The sequence below is a fragment of the Hesperophylax consimilis genome, chromosome 4, assembly GCF_061612785.1.
Source record: "Hesperophylax consimilis isolate HC1 chromosome 4, BYU_Hcon_1.0, whole genome shotgun sequence".
Taxonomy (NCBI): Eukaryota; Metazoa; Arthropoda; class Insecta; order Trichoptera; family Limnephilidae; genus Hesperophylax; species Hesperophylax consimilis.
The window spans coordinates 20,810,614-20,832,044 of record NC_142839.1 but is presented as its reverse complement, the minus strand read 5'-3'; the positions used below and the strand labels follow the sequence as shown (position 1 = coordinate 20,832,044).

At 32.0% G+C, this 21,431-nt stretch overlaps 1 protein-coding gene across 1 annotated transcript in view; it reads right to left on the bottom strand.

Annotated features, from left to right (window-relative positions):
- Positions 1 to 21,431, bottom strand: part of LOC149424344 (uncharacterized) — a 205,872-nt gene that overhangs the window by 94,388 nt on the left and 90,053 nt on the right. Inside the window, exon 6 of the mRNA XM_089631060.1 lies at positions 1,812 to 1,908. Coding sequence (XP_089487186.1) covers positions 1,812 to 1,908 — 97 coding nt within the window. The remainder of the gene's footprint in view (positions 1 to 1,811; positions 1,909 to 21,431) is intronic.

The window sequence follows — 21,431 nt, the reverse complement described above, 5'->3', positions numbered from 1 at the left end:
AAGAATTCAAACCACATCCCGGAGGTCTCTGACGATACAGTGCATGTTCCCATTTTTTTCTCTACCCTAATAAATCTAAACACTTGTTTCTAAAACAGCTTTAAGCCAACATCTGGTAAACCCTTACTTCGTGAAATCAACTGAAAAATTCTTTCTAACCATAATAAATCAACAATAAAAAAAATTTATCCCAGGGCGAGTCCATCACACGGGAGATGTCGAAATATCCTCCATAAACGGCTGCTTACATTCGTTTTTTTTTATATTTTATCTTTTTTCTCTTAAATTCCGCTTTTTTCTGCCTATCAGAATCACCCATGTATTATTTTTTTTCTTAAGCTAATTATGTATATTATTTCAAATATGGAATGTATTGCATTGCACTACCCCTGCATACATTCTGGAATAAATTCTATTATTATTATATTTTATGTTAACACTCTTATAGCGAAAGATATTTCAAGGAATTCCATAGATAAAAAAAGTTCTGGCATTCCGCTTCGTAAAAAAAAATTATTTTGGAGTAATTTTTTTAATAATGCCACGCCAGTCCTGATATGACGCGACAGACATGTCTGTACACGAAGAAAAGTTTCTGATAAAAAAATTTGCAAATTTTTTTATCAGAAACTTTTCTTAAAAATCTCTACAAATTCTTGGGATTCCTGTTAAAAACGGGATTGTAGGCCACTAACGAATGAATTGGTATGTAATATGGTAGTATAAGTAAAATACAAATGTTTTTTCACGATGTCCGAACACGTATTCATAAAAGTGCTCACATTTTTGCATTTCGTCCTGATATATTATTAAAACCAACGCAAGTGGATGAACACATGTTCCAATATTTTTATGAATTTACCAGGAAGCTGCTTACAGTCCCGTTTGAAAATTGGCTCGCCTAGAAATGTTTCAGATGCTTTAATTAAAGACTGCGAGTAGAATACATGGCCTTGACCTTTGAAATAATCGAGTATTTTTTAGATTAGTCTTTTTATATGCCCAGAAAAAAATAATGTATAAGTCCTATGAAAACTGCTTTAAAGTTCGAAATCTCCTACTTACGAACCCATTTTCGATTATGATTTTATTGTATAATGTGGCAAATTAAGTTATTTATAAAATGATCGACAAAAAAATATTTATTCCTGAACATCCACAAAATAAAATAAAAGGCACTTTTTGGTCATGTTTTTTTCTTGCATAAATCAAAACAGGAGGATGGCGTTAAGCGGGAATTTAAACCTTATCCCCATCTACGTAAGGGTTGTTATTGATAGAAGCTCAATTTAAAATATTACACGACGTAGTGCATCGCATTAAAATACAATTTGCTGAAAGGGATCAATTTTCAAAAGTGGGATTTAAGAAGCCATATTGAAAAATAGAACGATAATTTGGTATTATTTATCGTCTTTTATGCATTTAATTAATTTTGGGAAAACCACGTAAATACCACATTAATATGTAAGCCCTTAACGTTGATATAATGTCACTTTCATTACTAATAACTAATTATTAATGTCACAATGTCTTGAGAACGCTTGACAATTACTGTCAGCCAGATATGAACGCATTATCTCCGGATGGCAAGACATTGATTTTGTAAAGAAAACATATCATCTGCAGAGAGTACATCTTTAAAAATAGAGGAAATCGAATTATGTCAGTTTCATTCGGAATATTAAGGCTCATATACACAATTAAGAATTGAAATTATGCAAATTGACAGGGTAACGAGGGTTGTAAATTAGAATGACAGGTTTCGAGAAGAAGTTTAGAGAAGAAATAATAAAATAAGCCAAACTTACCTGAGCTGAAACTCTACCCTGCTTAAGTCTGGGAAGATCTGTGTGGCTCCATTGGCTGGTGGACCAGGGCGGGATTGTTCTTAAGTCTTCATCAAACCTGTTACAGATAATAAACATAATAGATAAATTCTATACTTTGAACTTTTGTCAACAGATGGGAGATGTGTATAAATTAATTACAGTTTTAAATTTACGTCAAGAGATGTCACTCATCCAAGTGGTCTAACTCATGTTTTATTATAATATCGTGTTTGGTAATTTTGTTCTCATTCTCTACAACCTTCTTGAACGAGTGATATGTCAAAATTATTACTGTCAAACTTGTTGTGAAATCAGATATGAGCGCATCAGCAGAATGCTGCCTGCTCATTACATAATAATAATAATAATAATAATGTATGCAGTGCCCTCTAGGCGTTGAATCTGATTAAAAGAACGAAGTTCCAAAATTATTCACGATATTAATGTTTCTTGGTTGGACCACGATAGTCTGCATCAAACCTGCTACTGATAGTAAACATAATATTTATTAAAAGTTTGAGAAAACCCTGGCATAGTTATTAAGTATCATGCATATATGCACACAAAACTTTGGAAAATTCACCAAGAATATTCAAGTGTGTAATTCTAAGGACGGGTTGTTTCGGAGAATCTGAACAATTCATCAAATTTCAACGTTCATTTTCGGGTTCTGTGAAAGTCCTATTCAAGTTCTATTATTATATCAGTGTAGGCTAGTTGCTTGACAAAACTGAAATAAAAACAGAACTTGAAAAAATCTTTCACAGAACTTGAAAATGAACGTTGAAATTTGATGTATTGTTCAGATTCTCCGAAACAACCCGTCCTTAGGCTTTAGTTAACAGGTATTTTAAGCATCCAACTTCGTGCACGAGTGGATGAATAAATCAGGCTGAATGGTTCTTAGGAGAATATAATATTCAATATGTATTTCAAAACACCTCAAATAGAGAACTCAGATTATGGTAAGCAAAATAAATAATTGTGTTCCATTTAAATAAAGGATAACTCTTTATTCACAATTAAAAAAATATGTTTTTTTTTCTCATCATAAAATTTGATTTCAACTCTTTTCCACTAAAGTTAGATTAAACTGTTTAAATGTTTTGAGTAAGACTTTTTTTTAGTTCAATATAAGTATTTTCAGATTGCAGAATCAATTACATCGTGGGCTGTGAAAATTTAACAGACAAGAAGTAATACAAAACGGCAAACCGTTTGAGTATAAATTTTCAAAAGTTCAGTACATAAAATGTTTTGAAACAAAGACGAGTATTGAGCTGTAATTACCAGTACACAAAAATTCTATCCACTAGTTTTTTCATCCACTTTCGAATTTCTTTGAAATATTATAAATACCAGTTTTGTGGAAGAATGATTATTATTTTTAGCATGTATTTTATTTTTGCTATTAGTGTAAACTTAATATTGACCAAAAACATGAATGTTAAACAAAAGATTTATTTGTTACCAACATATTCATAACATAAAAAAATCTTACTGTTCGAAGCAGCGGTTTTCAAACTTTTAAAAGACCCCTTTTTAGAAAAAAAAATCATTTCCACGCGACCCCCCAGTTTTTTTATGTGTTAAATGGTGTGCACTTCTCATAAAAGACTTTGCACAAGCGTATATTTCTTACATGAGTGTGAGAAAAACGAAATAAACTAAAATTGGAAGATGACCTCATACTCTGTGCCTCGAAAACAGAGCCAACGTTCAATTAATTATTTTAATTATTATTTTTTAGAAATGTGGAACCGCACAAGAGTCCCAACTGTTCCCAACCGTCTGGAGCCAGTGAGACTATGGCATCGCCAATTCAATTATTTTGTAAGGCTTTTGAAAGTAGAGGGGAGGGGAAAGAGATGGTCACCAAACACGGTCATAGCCATTTCAAGCAATGATTCAATTCTGATTGGTGGTCTTCCACATGGGCGATAATGGGAGTATCTCACACTCTGGAACGTGCCGCAAATATACTATTTTTTTAAATGAGTAATTTGTAAAAAGCACAAATCGGTCATATAAAATTTACTTGCACACGCCGGAATTTGAACCTGCGACCACCAGCTTGCTAGTCGATAACCTCTACCACGGAGGCCGTCAAATTATAGAAAAACAAGCGCACCCGTCGCATTAATTTGTTTTTTTTTGCTGTTAGTGTCTTACTTCTTCTGTGATATTATGCCCAAAGATTGATTAATATAATAAAGTTGAAATTATGTTTTTGTAAATTTATCTATCTCGCGAACCCTACCTTGAAAACCGCTGCTGTAAAGTACGAACACAATAAATTTTACAATTAAAAAATTGTTTTATGTGGTTAACTGGGATAGTGAAACTCATTTCCAGTTTATTTATTTATTTCCTTCAAATATATCTTAACGAAAGTGGTTCGTAAAATAAAAAGGATTTTTTAATTTTGTAAATTAATATTCATGTATTTAAGCTGACGGAATTAATTATTTTTAAAATAATAAAAAAAGGTGTGTTGTTATTTAATTTATTCTAGAAAAATAAATTTGTATTTTATCTAGGAATTTAAAATATATATTTTTTAAATTTTAAATAAGAATATAAGAAATATTAAAAACGTTTGGAAAAATCAAAGGTTATTTTATTCAAAGTGAATCAATCGTCTAAATATAAAGCAGGGTAAATTGTTGAAACCTTTTTATTTCGACAGATTTCAGGGAAAATTAAATATTTTAGAATCACTATGAAAAATAATAATCAAAAACGTTTTTTTATCTTGCGTTCTGTGAAGTTGGCTTCACACAATACACAATAAAAGTAACAACTTCCACGACACTGAAAAACGATTGTTTTTGTTAAGGCCACCATAAATTTTCGTATATTGATAAAAAAACATATCACACGAAAGTTTGCCTACGCGAAGCTTCGCTTCCGAAATTTAAGGCTGATATTTAAAAATATATACGCGTCAGAGGTGCTCGCGGCGGAGGTGGGGTCTCGTTTACTAATGGAAATTAAAATTGCGTGAAAGAGAGGATGGAGGAGGAAATAATGTTAAGCGTAGTGGAATAATTCACCGGAGTGAAGTGTTGGAAATAATCTGTGTGCACAGTAACAGAACTGAAGAATAAGTCCTTGGAGTTAAGTACGCCAAATTACCCCTTGGTTCAACACCTTGCTAAATTTAGAAATATTTAGATAATAATAGTGTAAACTTTCTTTAAAATAGCATAAATGACACTCCGTTCCTGAATAGTTTTAATTTGTACAAGAAATTTGCCATTTTTTCAACCTGGAATTTGTGGGTCAATGAAATAATTTTTTTCTCGCTTCGAGACTTTGGTGGAGCTTAGATATTTCTATGTAATTTTGAAAAATAAGACACGACGTCATTTGTTTGTTCCACTCCACTTTAGTCTCGAAATTCAGGGAAAGCCATGTAACAATTAGTAATTTGTATTAAAAAATGAAGAAAATATCACCTGAAATTGACAAATATTTTGTGAAAAGGTTAGAAGTTCTCATTTACATAGTATTTGAAAAATAACGGCAAGAACAAAAAGTTGAGCGTTATTAAGCATTATATTTTATTTAGCAATTTTTGTTCGTTGAAACAGCTAGAAAAGCCTAATTAATAATAGATTTTCATTTATTTTTTTGAAACACGTGAAGCCACAAAATATGTTTGAAGAATGACAGATTAATTTTCAAATCACGGGATCGTTTCAACACATATTCCACCATCTACAACGAAAACTACATTTGGACAAAGAAATATGCAATATATCTGTATAAAATCTCCCTCTTGCAATAAGAATAATTTAAAAAATAGCCGACTTAAAAAGAAGTATTAATATTGAAGGAAGAAAATAGATACAATGTTGTAACCTAATAAATATTAACGCTTAAATTATGTTTTTCATATAGGTACTGATTTTTCTCTTATAGTAAATCTTTATCTTATAATATTTTAACATGCTTACAAAAACTTACATAAAAAGTGAACAAAATTACAAAAAACTTCACCTAATTTATAATTCATACACTGAACCATGTAAAATGTGACCTTAGAACGGGACCCCAATAAGATGACATTCTTTTCTACTTTTGTAGGTATTATATTTTGTTTTTTTTTAGTTCTCCTTACTATGGGTTTCAGGGCTGAGGCAGATTAAAACGATTTAATTTGATTTCATTAAGTGCTTCTTCCAAGTCGCTTTAAGTGTTGTTTTTAAGATTATTTATTTGACCTCTTTAAGCCAGACTTTAATTATTTACTTGTACTCATTACACTTTTTTCGTTTTATATCTGGGGGAAGGACGCTGAGGAATTTGTTTCAAAATATAACAAGTTTTTGAAGTGAAACTTCTTTACGCGCGTCATGCAATTTCGAGGACCGGAGTAAAACCGACTCATGACCGTCACGAAAAACCGTGATCATTTCGCTATAGGAGCCTAGCTAATATTATAAACCTAGTTTAGGCCACTCTCCAAACTCAGCTTCGCGGTCTAGGGGCAGAGCGCCCGACTGTCGTCGTGAAGAACCGAGGTTCGATCCCCGCTTTAACTAATTATTATTTTTTTTCTTTTTGTGATTTTTTTAATACGAGGAAAAGTGATAAAATGCTCTCGTGCTGCGACTTTTAGATATTTTGACTATATGATATTTTGGTAGAAATATAGCTTACAAATCGAGCCGGTAGAGTCGCTCGGTATTTTGATTAATTATTTTTATTTTGAATCATTAAAATTACTTATCAAGGCCGATAACGCGATTGCGCGGGACAAGTCAATTGAGGAGTACACGTTGTATACGCGGTTCTCGTCGCGCGAGATACCTCTCCTCGCGGTCTAGAGGCAGAGCGTTCGACACTCGTTATCCAGGACCCGGGTTCGAATCCCATATTTTTATAACTTTTAATTTTTTTTATCACATGCAACTTATAAATATGTCAATAGACAGAAAAAAAGAGAGAATTAAATGAAAAGAGAGAGAGAGAGAAGAATACTAAAAGTTTCACTTCCGTCGTGCGTAGGCTTGCCACACACTGTATTTTTTTTGGTCGCATGTGGTTTTGTTACTTGAATGTTTTGATCTAGTGTGATGGATACGCAATATAATAGAGAGTTCCGTATTTATTAATAGTTTTAATAGTATAATTTTGCTTTTATTTGTTTTGTATATGGAACGTCAAAACTTACAACCAGATAAACCATTAAAATTAGATTGATGAAATACATTTATTACTGGTGAAGAGTTGCTTAGAAAAATAATTTTCAAAATAAACGAATAAATTGCACAATAACGAAAGTAGCGCATTTTGCAAGCTTATCTATCTACATAAATAAAAATTTAAATGTTTGTTGTTCAAAATCTAAAATCTCCCAAAGTTATTCACCAATTGCTTTCAAATTTGGATACAACTTTGCATTCAAATACGCGTGTACTTTTATATATCTATATTATATAGATGTCACCTGTGGCAGGTAAAAACATGTTTTTTTTAAACAGCGCCATCTGTTGAACAAAGATGTTTTTTTGAAAAACAGCGCAATCTGTTGGACGTAAAAGAAACACGCGCTATTGTTTCTATATCTGCACAGATAGACTGAACCACAGCAACGCGTGGCGGGGTACAGTTAGTCGGAAATAAAATAAAATTTCCGGCATTATTATTATATTATTTTTTAATATGTTGGCAGATTGACATACAATACGAACCAACACTAAATATGCGGAAACTGTTTCATTTGATTTTTTTTTTAAATTATAAGAATTCAGGTAACCTCACTGCACCATTATGCAGGGAAATTCCTGAATTCAACTTTCACAAGCCGCATATTGGGACATTCCGAAAAATTTAGCTATAATATGACAATGCTTTTAAGTTAATTTTAAGAGATAAAAAATTTTATAACATATTAATTACATTGGGGTTTTACATATTAAGAGATTTGAATACTACTCTTCTATAGAAGCATTAGTAGCGTGTTTGTAGGAGGAGTGCACAGTACATTATTGTAGTTATTTATAAGTAATTAATAGTTTGATAGGCATTAGTATATAGATAGACTTCAGTTTTCAGTTAAAAGGAGTTGGGGGTATTGTAAAGTATATTGGACTAAGGCGTAGTACATTATATGTAGTTTTTTTTAAATTTTTTTTTTACAGTGTGATTTTTTATTTCTCTTGTATTTTTATTTATACACGATATATAGTTAAGTTCACTCAATAAATAAATATATTCATTTTATATTATTTTCTACGCTAAAATAATATCATTTTTTGATATTATTAGTGTTTAATAATAATACTAATAAGAGTAGCATTCAAATAGCGCAGTTTAGTGTCATTTCACTTCAAGTGCGCTTTACTATAAGAAACTTTAAATATTAATTTAGTATTAGTGGTCATGTCCATAAAATCATTCCTACAGATCTAATAATATAACACTAAATGTACAGTTTATACAAAACGATGACAAAACAAAGAATAAAAATAACTGTGCTATATAGCACAGGACAAAACAAGAACATTAAAACTAAAACATAATATAAACCAGGAGGCAGTTTGTGCTCAGAAATGAGAATATTCTGAGCAGACATTTAAAAAAAAGGTACAATAATGAGGCAACCGAAACCAAACAATTAACGGGAGTTTGAGAATATGGCTTATTATAAAACATTGAAAAGAAGTTTAAGAAATTTATGAATGGTAGGATTTTTTTAAAATAATATTGTTTTTGAAGCCAGTTTAAATTCAGTCAAATTATGGAGATTAGCAAGAGCTGAGGGAAGTTTATTTCTAAATTAGTTTTAGTTAAAGACTCTTGCAATAAAGCTTAGCTTATTTTTATATTTCGATAACATATATTTGAAATCATTGATAAATGAAGTATGAACCGTGTGTTCTATACATAGCTATTATATGGTATGTCGATTTGTTAAGGAGAAGCTTAATGCCAAATCACTATTTTGATTAATATTTATAACGAATTGTTGTACATTATGAACACCAAAAATATGCTTTAGATAAATTGAAGGTTTTCCTATCGTTTCGCTTGAGTAAACTAAAATAAAAAAATAAATAACTCAATAAAAAATTAAACTACTAAATAAATATTTTTTCAATAGAAATTTATGAACGCATGAAGGAAACAACTTAAAAAAAAACAGTATTATAGCTAAGATTATCTGTGACAGTTTCACTTGATTAACTTTTTTGCTTTCTTGTAAAATTATTTACAGAATAAATAAAAACCAGTTTTGTGCTTGAAATCTAACGTTTCTAGACTCCGTTTGTCAAGCGATTTTAATGCCTATTACCTACAATATAAGGTATACCAAGAATATACAAATTTTTGGCTTGTAGTTTTCTGTTATGTTTGAATTGTATTTCGTATACAGTTTATTAAATCTATTGAATGTCCAGTTAGTACGAATTTCACGAGTTCACTATTTTTATTGATTTCTATTTTTGTTGTAACATAATTATATTCTGGCAAGTAATAAGAGGGTGATGTGTCATTAGTGTAGGTTTTTGGATAACACTATCAAGAACGGTTTTTTAAAGTAGTAGTAGTAAACTAGATTTCAAATTCAAATATTGATCCCATCAATATATAAATATATTTCGAGTGAGGTGCGTTCAGGATCCGCCTGCCCACGGTGCCAGATCCTTTTGACCCCTTCAACTGGTCTCTCGACTCATCGTATTGCGCCGCAGTGGAAGGAATATGTTCATATGTCCGTCACTCTTCGACACACTGATCCCTAGATTTCTACACAGCCCTTGGTGATAATCTGGCTTGTAAATAGCACAGACCATCAGGGAATATTTTAATTCCCTATGAAAAAAAAATGAATTGATCAATGAATTCACTCTACAGGAGAAGACAACTTATAAACCAGCCACCAAATACATATAAACAGAAAGACTCACCAGAGAATCCCACTTGCAATGAGTTTTGCTCCTTGATCTTCAATCAGCACAATAATATATTTGAGTTCGCACTATGAGATTATAATATGTCACCAGCTCTCAAGAGAGTAGAATTATTAATGAAGATGAATCAGCACATTGTAATAATAAGCACTGCACATTATTGTGATAAAAAAATATTTCAATCATTTTTTTTGTCTTAAATAGACCTCTTTTGACAAATGATACAATCCGGATGAATCCAACTGATCAATGCAAAAGGTGACTGAAATCCGTCATCACTTACCTGCAGAGCAAAATCTATCCAAACTGACCAGAGATGTCTCTTTTGTCCATTATATATATTAAAAAAATAATTAATTCATATATGTTTATATTTTAAAAATTAATTCACACTAATTTAAATTAAATTTTAAATTTTAAATCGACTGCTTCTCCAGCCCTTACATCTTTTACCTTCCATGAACTTCCTCTTCTTACATTTCTTATAAATGTCCCTCCACACAGCATCCTTAAATATGCCCTGAAGTAAATTATTTTACTCAGGGCCTCCTCGTGGAGTTATTGTAAAAAACCACACCGATATGTAGGTAGTATACCTACCCAATGATATTTAACTGTGACCTAGACGTTATGAGTATTCGATACGGCAAAACTTTAAAATAAAGGTGACACTAAAAAGAAACTCGGAGCAGAGTAAAATATTTGAGATCTAAAATAAACATTTTGAAAGAAGAAAAGCTTTTGTAATCTTTATTAGTTTAGATCCTGTCATTTAATGAATACAAAAAGTACATGGACATTACACACACTGCGCGACTGAATAGAAGAATAAATTAGGGTCGTCCCAAGAAGACATGGCATAATCAATTGAATGGTTGTGCAGAGAGAAAGTCGTACCATGTCCATGACACATAATGTGATTGACCCAAGGAGTGTGAGCAAAGATAGAGTGTATGGTAAGCTAGTTTCTTAGAAAAGTAAAGATTTTAAAATACATTTCTAAACTCCGCTTTTGAGATAAATGTCCATTTTCAGAGAGCGAAATATATAAAACCCACATTTAAATAAACGAATCAAAAAAGGAAACGACGTAAAAGCTAGTGAAACGGTCCACTGTGCTGACTGGCTAAGAGACCCCCCAGCTGTCCATCAGGCTAACGCGCGCGAGAGCAATGTGTGTTTTAGTGCGGAGTTAATAAAAACGATGTAAAATCAAGTGATTTCCCCCCCCCCCCTTTGGAGGCTGAAAAGGAAATGATTAATGAAATGAGCTGTTTTTAATTTATTTAATTGCCCGCACTTTTAAAAAGCGCTCCGCACTGGCGTAATTTTTGAAAACACTTGAACTAAATTACACTTCACACTTAACACGTTTAACAGCCGCGTAAAAAACCGTTCGCGTCTAATCCGTGACTATTTTAATTTTAATTAACACTCATAATATTTTAATACTTTTGACTGGAAAATTCATATAGAAAATAAATAATGTAGGAGCAATATACTCATAAGCATTTGTTTGAAATATATATTGTTTTGTGAGCTCGATTGAATATCAATGGGAATTGGTCGACATAATTATCCTTTGAAGAAGAAGATAGTACTTAAAATAAAATCGAAACGAAACATGAAGCAGAACAAGATACAGAAAATAAAAATAAGATAACGGTCACAACTAGGAATCGGAACCAGGATCTCTTGTCTTACCGGGAAGCGTCTTAACCACTCGACCATGTGTATTTATTTATCAACACAGTAGAACAACCATTCTTGTAAGGTCCATCAATCTCAACCATCAACGTCCCAAGACCCAGACCCGACTCAAATTAAAATGGGTAGTGGTCTACGCTACGAAAGTTTTCATGTTTTGAGTTTAGCAACCACAAAATGGAATGACGAAATTAAATGTTAATTTATTTAAAAAAAAAATAAGATTCACATTACGCTGAAATTTTTAAAATATGATTAGCACTCTAGGACTAAGCTGTCAATTTAATTACTTTTTTTTCTAATTGTTACCACATGAATTAAATTGGCAACTGAGAGAGTGGATACCCCGCCGAGGGGAGGATACAGTTCAATTCTCATAATATATATAGAGATTAAATTAGTGTATTTATACATTTATATAAAAATTACCAATACATTATTTATACATACTAAATTAATCTCATTTCTAAAAATATGTGTATATGTATACAGGTTTTTGGTTTTTTTGTTATTTGTTTTTGGGGTTTTATGTCGAGTTGCGCTAACTCTTTCTTTAGCCAACTTTTCGGACAGCGTAACAGTGTCCATCATCAGGGCAGATGTGTAGGTTTTTTGTTTGTTATTTCTAGATAAAAGCATCTAAATAATAAATTATATATGTGTTAGATTTTAGTATCTTAACCGGTAGTTAAAAGTTAACCAAAAGGACTCTAAAACAGAGAGGTATACATTTTCTCTGGTTGAAAATATTGAAAATCAAGTTGATGTGGTGTGAAAATTAAAAAAAAATATGTATCCTTAATACAAATTAAGTAATTTTTCGATGACATCACAAAAACGAATTTCTTCATGAAAAAGTTATCATAGGAATTTATATTTTCTGAAATATTTTTGTGGTATTTCTATACGATATTTAGAGGACCCACTCAAAACCCATCCTTGTAGGGGATAGTTAGTTTAAACATTGAAGAAAAAGCGACAACGCACTTATAGGCCATATTTGCGGTGTTGTGTGAAATGGACGCCAAAGAGATCGAGGTGTGGGCAATTCTCGTAACGTGGCCATTTTGGGAACAGGATATCCCGTTCACGTGATACTCTTACGTGTCGTTCCCGCTCTTATCCTGGGAATGCTAGATAACCGGATCTCTTTATACGCCTCCCCTTCCAGAATTTGTATTCCGAACACAACAATTCAATGTAAGGCTGCCGAAAATTCATTGGCGAAATTTATTTCAATGAGGCCTTTCGAGCATTGAAAGGACACAAATAATATTTGGAAGCGTTGCCAAAGTAAATGAAATGTTTGGGACATCCTTGGTTTTGTATGTATCTTAGTTAGTTGTCATGTTTTAGGTTCGAGTTTGTTCGTTTAAACCTACTTAAGGAGCTTTTTTCATAAGTACCAAAATTCCGTCGGTTTAAGTAAGACCGTCGTCCCACGGGTCGGTAGACAATCGACAAAAATCAAAAACTGTAAGACCCTACGCAGAAAAGTTCCACACTGAACTGCAGATCTTTACTATAGCGAGCTCGGTTTATGATCAGTGAGCTTAAACTAATATTGGTATGATTTGAATAAATAATGTTTTTGTTGGTTTGAACACCATTATATTGAAAATATAAAAAAATCGGTTCTGGCTCATCCTAAACCTTCATTCGATTGAATAAATTCATACTTATAAGTGAAACAAATACATACATGAATACAATTACAACTCGATGAAGTTCAGGCTGAACGGAAATCGTTTTTTTTACATATTCTATAAAGTGGAGTTCTAACAAAAAAACAATTTTAAAGTGATTTCTTTAGCCAACGTTTAGGACAACACTACAGTGTCCGTCATCAGGGCAGATGTGAGCTGATGACGGACACTGTAATAAAATAAAGAAAGATGGGGTGGAGGAAAGAAGCGCAACACGGCATAATACCCCAAAAATAAATCATAAATCACTATAATACTTTGGGCCGTGAAAATCTCAATTCAAAAAAAGTTCTTATTCAATAAAATGATTATTTTCTATGAAAGAAAGTCGTTATCGTAATAACTAAAGTTTATTTTTATATCCAGTTTCACGAAGCAAACGACGACCTGCTTAGCAAAGCTCGTTCTTTCCGTAGAGGTCACGAATTCATTACTGAATAAGGGTCGGTAAAGAATCAGCAAAAACCGAATCCGGTATACCGAGAACCTACCGATCCATATATTTGTGTTGGGGCCTGCAATGGCTGCAGTGCCAACGGTCGGGGACGAGTGGGGACGACGCGATATACTTCCCGTACCCAGTTAGCGGTACCAGGTTTCAATGGGTGCTCGATATTTATCGCGTCACCGCCAATATCTTATAACAAATTTCTGATTTTTACAAATAACGTTCATTTTAGCTAAAATAATTAAAAAATGTTACTAAGAATTCATTATTTAGGCACATCAATAATTTCACAAAAAATCCACAACCTCATCGTCACTTGGTGACTGACTTGATTCACAGTTGTTTGTTATTGTTTACGGGCCATTCAGCCGTCATATCAGTATATTTTCAAATAACGATTCATATTTACATATTAAATTCCCTGTTATAATGGTACCCGTGAGACAATATGACGATGACAGAACAATGACATTCAACTTATAGGCTACAAAGCTACACAATTATTACTTGATATCTGCCTTGTACAGATAACATGCGGCATTCATCACGCAACATTTCCTACACCTTTACAGCACTCTGTTTATGTCCATTTTCACTGACCCGTGGGACGACGGCCTAAAATAGTGTAAACCCAATTACTTACTGTACGCCTCGTCTTCATGTCTAAAGTAAAAATAGTTAATTAACCCCGAGCGTAGTTAGCGAAGTTAATGAAAGTTACGAAGAGGTTAATGAAAATGGTTTACGCCATGTATAGTAACTTGAGTCCACAGGGCCCCTAGACTGGCTCGCAGACCTAGATACTCCTCTGACCACCTCACCAAACGAAAGAAAAAGACGTAACTTGATCTGAAGATCTCGGTACTTCCAAAACATTATCGTTCCATCCCTTTCTCATATTTTAGCTAAAGTTCTAGGCCCAAAGTCACGGGTTCAAAACCCGATCAAATTTTAACATGTAAGATTTTTAGATTTTCACGGCCAAAAGCATTTTTGTTGTTTGTTTTTGGGGTGTTATGCCGTGTTGCGCTAACTCCTTCTTTAGCCGAAGTTTCGGACAGCGTTGCAGTGTCCATCATCGATTTTTAAATTTTGAGTCTCGAAGGTAAGTTTTAATTGTTTAGTTTATAGTCATTAATACAATATGTCATTTGTCATTTTACACCCTCTGAGACCTTACGTGTTAATATCGTCTAAAGCAGTGCTCCGCAACCGGTGTGCCGTGGCACACTGGTGTGCCGTGAGCCGGACACAGGTGTGCCGCGGTCAAATTCAATGTATTTGACATTTTACAATATTTCATTATGTATTTAATACACAATGACAAAATGTTTTTCATAATATTGTCTATTTTTCATTGTCTGCAGATACTGTTAAAAGACGTATTCACAATATATTAGAAACACTGATTAGAAAACTGTTATTGGCTGAAAAATTTGCACTTCAGATCAACGAAACAACCGATATTAAAAATAAAGCACAGTTGATAGCTATTGTACTTTTCGTTGACGAGGACTTTATTAAGGAACATTATTTATTTTGTAAGGAGGTTCCAGAGTGAACTACCGGTGAAGAATTTTTTCAAGTAACCGATGATTTCAAGTAACCGATGATTTGAGCAATTGCATTGCTGTTTGCACGGATGGCGCTGCGGCAATGACGGGTAATAAAAAGGGTTTTGTCTCTTGTGTAAAACAAAAAAATCCAACGTTACAATTTACACACTGCTGCATACATCGAGAAGCATTGATGGTCAAAAATTTACAGGAGGAACTTTTGAACACGATGAATGAATGCATTAAAATCGTAAACACAATTAAATCAAGAGCCCTAAACTCGCGAATCTTTGGAATACTCTGTGCAGAAATGGGAGCCGAATATGAATCCTTATTGTTTTATACTGAAATTCGTTGGCTATCCCGAGGCAAAGTTTTGGCTAGATTGTTTGAGCTTCGTCACGAGGTGTGTGAGTTTCTTTTAAATCAAAATATGCCCAAACTGTATATCAGCACCTCGATGATAATTACTGGATAGCCAAACTTGCATACATACATGGCTGATATATTCGAGCATTTGAATGAACTTAATAACGAACTTCGGCAGAAAGAGTTAGTACCAAAGTTAGCCCAAGGATCAAGGTTAGTACAATGGAAAACTGTGGATCTGGCCCAACAACATTTAAGTATGCTTCAGCAGAAATTTGGTCAATATTTTCATTCCATTAATACGGAATAATACGATTGGATTCGAAATCCTTTTGCAACCAATGCAATAAATTCTACGGAAGCACTGCCTCTGCAAATTTGAGTGGAATTTACAGATTTAAATAATGACATGACATTAAAACTTCACTTCTCCGAAGATCAATTAGATGTTTTCTGGATTTACGTTAAAAAAGAATATCCTCACATTTTCGCCAAAGCATTCTTAACACTACTTCCATTTTCAACGACATATTTATGTGAGCAAAGTTTTTTAACGCTTGTATTAATTAAAAATGATAAGCGGTCATGCTTAAAAGGTCTTGACCAAGAACTTCGGGTTGCGCTGTCGAAAATCAAGCCGAATATAAAACTTTTGTGTTCATTGAAACAAGCGCAGGTTAATTTAACAATTATTCGCTCATTAATTTATTATTATTTTATAATAATTGTTAAGATTGCGTAAAAATAAATATGTTATATTTATATGTATGTATGTATACTTTTCAAATAGTAAAACAAGATTTTTTTGTAAAATTTGTGTATCAATTTAATATCTATAAATATTTAGCTTTTGGTGTGCCGCGGAATTCTAGGAAGAAATTTGGTGTGTCGTAGGTGAGAAAAGGTTGCGGAGCACTGGTCTAAAGTACTGAAAAATGACCCAAAAATTGAAACAACTCTACCGATTGTTACCAAGTATTAAAAATGTTTTACAATTGCAAGTTTTAATTTCGGTTTGAAGAGGAAGCTACATGCCAAAAATGTGTATATTCTTGGTATACCTTATATTGTAGGTGATAGGCATTAAAATCGCTTGACAAACGGAGTCTAGAAACGTTCGATTTCAAGCACAAAACTGGTTTTTATTTATTTTGTAAATAATTTTATAAGAAAGCAAAAAAGTTAATTAAGTGAAAGTTTCAAAAATAATCAGCTATAATACTGTATTTTTAAAAGTTGTTTCCTTTACGCGTTCATCAATTTCAATTGAATTTTTTATTTTTTTATTATTAGTTTACATTTATATTTTTTATTGAGTAATTTATTTTTTATTTGTATTCTACTCAAATAGGAAAATCTTCAATTTATCTACAGCACATTTTTTGGTATTCATTAGGTTTACCAATTTGTTATAAAAATTAATCAAAATAGTGATTTAGCACTAAGCTTCGCCTGAAAGGGAATAAATAAAAACATTTTTTGCAACCGTGAGAAAAATAATCTCAAAATTGCCCTGATGAGAAGACTACTATTCAAAAACATATCCTAATTGGATGAAGCTATGTTCAGTAGCTGAAATTGAATAGGCAGGTACCTACTAACTCAATCTTCTTATACATCTCCCTTTCTCTGCCCGATTTCCATCGCTTCATAACTTTCCTTAATTGGGTGCCATTACTAAAAACAGTCGCATTTAGAGGTAGCTCAGAATTATACCATTCATGGTTTATAATTCGTTATTATATTACATTACAAGTTTATTATTTACTAAATTCTACTGCACATTATGTGCGTACCATACAACACAAAAATTATTTACGTATGTATACTAGGGTGTCCCAAAAAAATTAAAGTTATTATTTTTGAACGCATACCCTCTAATTTTGTTTTAATAATGACAAAACACTTATAAAAAAAATTTCGTTTACTTTGAACAACTGCAACCCGTGCCGACTTGCATCGAAAGATGTCAGTACTTGTACATTAAGACGCCAGCGAGCAAACGTGTTGATGATCTTGTAGTAACTTGCTATTTTGTTAATAAACGAAAATCACTCGTTCAGGCAAGATGTTGTTAGATTTACGCACTTCTAAAAAGAGTATATTTTTAATAGGAGTCGTAAAACACCAAGTATCGGGTTCTAAACTGCCATCTAATGGACAAGTTCTTGAAGTTTTGTTCTACAATATCCGGAAAGTGAATTTAACTGTCAAAATATACCAAATATAGCCATAGTTGGTTGTTTTAAGCTGTGTTTGAAGTAAAAATCAGTCAAGTGACTACAAGCCCTGACATACCACTCTTCAAAAAGTTTCGAGATAACTGTAAAAATGTTGATCCCGATAAAATTCAGTGCTACAGAGAAAATCTCACATTGCACCTAACCGCTTCCGAAATCAATGATTTGTTTGACTTTTACCGTACTGCACTGACAACAAAAATACTTTTAGATGACTGTTGAGAGTTTTTAGAGCTCTGTGTGATAGTTTTAGGAGGAGATACAGCGAGAAAATTTAAGATTCGGCCTCCAGGTGCTCGATGGATGGAAAAGGCGCTTTATTCCTTGAAAATATCATTAATTTGTGCGCAATTTAAAATTACCGGTAAGGATATGGCGGCACTTTTAGACGTTTGCCTGTTCATAGTAACATCCTATGTCAAGCCATGGTTACAATGTGTTATAGCAGTTAAAGCACCTTACCAGGACTTGTGCTTTTTGAAATCGATGAAGGCTTAAGAAAAAAATGATGAAAACATCTCAATGGCAGCTGTATTTCTGTTCAGTAAGCAGTTATGGTATTTGACCGATGAAGGATCTATTTTATCGCTATTTGACGACACTGTGGATCAAACAACTAAAATAAAAATGCTCGAAATATCAAAAAAAAATTTATCAAACATGACAAACGTTACATCCCATCGAAGGAAGATCTTGATGGTAAATTGTATGGTAAGTTTATTAAGTATTTTAAATTATGTTTTGTATTGAGGTTTTTGTTCATATCATAATTTAGTGACTTTTTTTTCAGAGAAAAATATTTACGACTTCATTTCAGTTAAGAGCAAGTATTTGTTTGATTGTCTGAACACAGATGCCAGTTTTCTTAACGAACTCCCTACGATGTGGTAAAATAATGCTTCGTATCAAGTAGTCAGAAAGAAGGTGTCGCCGCTGAGGGTAGTGAATGATACAGCTGAAAGAACTTTTTTTATTTTTTTTATTTTTATTTATTGAAACATATAAACAAGGTTACAATTTTTTTAACAATATAAACACCAATATATCAATCACTCTCCTAATAAAGCAGCTGCTTGTGTTTAGGAGAGGACAACAAAAATATTTTTACATTTGTTTAAATTAAACAAAAAATATTAGTAATAAAACAAAAAATAACACAAAAATAACAATAAAAGTAATAAAAATATAGGTTAGTTAATAAATGATTCAAAGAATTTAAAAGGCAAAAACATATTTCTAAACAATAAGTAAAGTTATGAGGTGGTACAAGAGTATTTTAATTTAATTTTTTTTTTATATTTTTCGTAGTTTTCTTCCGATCGTATATCAAGGGGTAATTTATTAAATAATTTTACACCCTTGAATATATAGTGATGTTGTGCTGTTGTGGTTCGTGCTAGTGGCACGGTTAGTCCTCCAACAGATATTATTCTTTTGCTAATATTCAATTGTGGTAAATTTTTTTTACTAAAGAAATCTTTATGTATTTGTAGAAGTGCAATTTTGTCATAAATTTTTGTAAGTGGGGGAACCGGTAAATCTTGAAAAACATTTATAGTTGGGTGGTAATATGGCTTTTTTAAGATGATTTTTATTAGTATTTTTTGAATAGTTTCCAGTGGGAGTAGGGATGATTTATATGCACCCCCCCAAGCCACGATTCCATATTGTAGGACAGAGTGCGCCAATGCATAATAAATATCTTTTAGTATTTTTAATGATACAATATTTCTTAGTCTAAAAAATATATAGATTAGTTTTCTCATTCTGTCTACTGTGGAATTTATTTGACTTTTCCATTTAATGTTATTATCAATAATTATTCCAAGATATTTTATTTCTTTTTTACTACTAATGTTTATACAGTTTGAATTACAGGGTGCGAATTTAAGGAGGCAATTTCTTTCGTGAATTTTTATGTTTAGATTTACATTTGAGTTATTCCCTGTTAGGCTATAAGGTATAAAATGGGTTTTTTCGACATTCAGTGTCAATAAATTTTCGTCAAACCATAGTTTAACGATATTTATTGCATTATTAGCTGATACTACGACCTCATTCCATGAATTTCCTTCAATAGTTATAACTGTATCATCTGCGTAAGATATGATGTTTCCAATGATTGGGAGTTGAAAAAGTTCATTAACATATAATATAAAAAGTAAAGGTCCCAAAACAGTTCCTTGTGGAATTCCAAAATCTATATTTTCCTTTTCACTTAATTCGTTGTTTACTTTAACCTGTTGAGTTCTTTGATAGAGATAACTTTTTAACCATGTTTTAGCTTTGCCAGTAATTCCTATATTATTTACTTTATTAATTAATTTTGAATGTGAGACACTATCAAAAGCTTTACTGAGGTCAATGAATATACTTAAGCATTTTTTGCCTCTATCTAATGTTTTGTAGATAAGCTTAGTTAATTCTGCAATTGCGTCTTGTGTGCTAAGTTTATCTCTAAAACCGTATTGACTAGGGTTAATACTTTTTTGGTTATCTGTATAATCAGTAATTTGTTTTTTATTACTTTTTCGTGTATTTTTGCAATGTTGGATAATAAGGATATTGGGCGGTAATTGTTTACTTCTTTTGGATCTCCGGATTTATATACTGGGATTATAATGGCTTTTTTGTAGTTAGACGGGAATATTCCGTATTTATTACTTATATTAATTATATGCGTAATCGGTTTGGTTAGAAAATTGCAGTATTTTTTCAAGATTTCTGTAGTTATACCGTCGTATCCTGGCGCACTACCATTTTTAAGTGATTGTAAACTTTTTTCTGAAGTCGGTTTAAAAATTAAAAGATTGCTATTTGTTATTTTATCTTCATGTATGTCATCAGGTTGATAATTTTGGTCAATTTTATATGCAAGTTTTTGACCGACGGTAGCGAAAAATTTGTTGAAAATATTTGCGCACATTTTTGGTTCACGGATAGCATTTATTTTAGTTCCATTATTGTTTATGACATTTATTGTAGACTTATTTTTATTATTTTTATTCATTATTTCATTTATAGTGTTCCATGTTTTTTTAGGGTTTTCTTTTGTGAGGATTATTTTCTCCCTGTAATATTTTTCTTTTGTGTCTTTGATAATTTTAATGAGTTTGTTCCGGAATATTTTGTATTCGTTTTTTACTTGGCTATTGGTAGGGTTTTTTTTTGTGTCTATGAAAAGTTTTTCTTTTTTCCGGATAGATATGAGTAATCCTTGCGTAATCCATGGTTTGATTTGCCTTAATTTAGAACTTGGTTGATTATTTATAAAGGTTGTACAGTCTGCGATATGAGCATTTAAAGTTTCTTCAAAGAAGTTTGCGCACATGTCTGGGTTTTGGCAATTTAGTATTGAGGACCAAGATTCGTTACTTAATTTATTGTTTAATTTTACATTGTTCAATTTGGAAATTATGTTAATATTTTTTCTAGAGTCATTTAATCCTAAGTTTTTATTGAAATCATAAATAAAAATATTTGTATGGTGATCTGTTATATCATTTTTCCATATAATAGATTTAATTTTTTCTGTGTGTTTAATATTGCTCCATATGTGGTCCAGGCATGATGGCGATTGGTTTGCAAATTCTCTTGTAAAATTATTAACACATGATATAAAGTTCATTTCATTCATAGCATTTATAT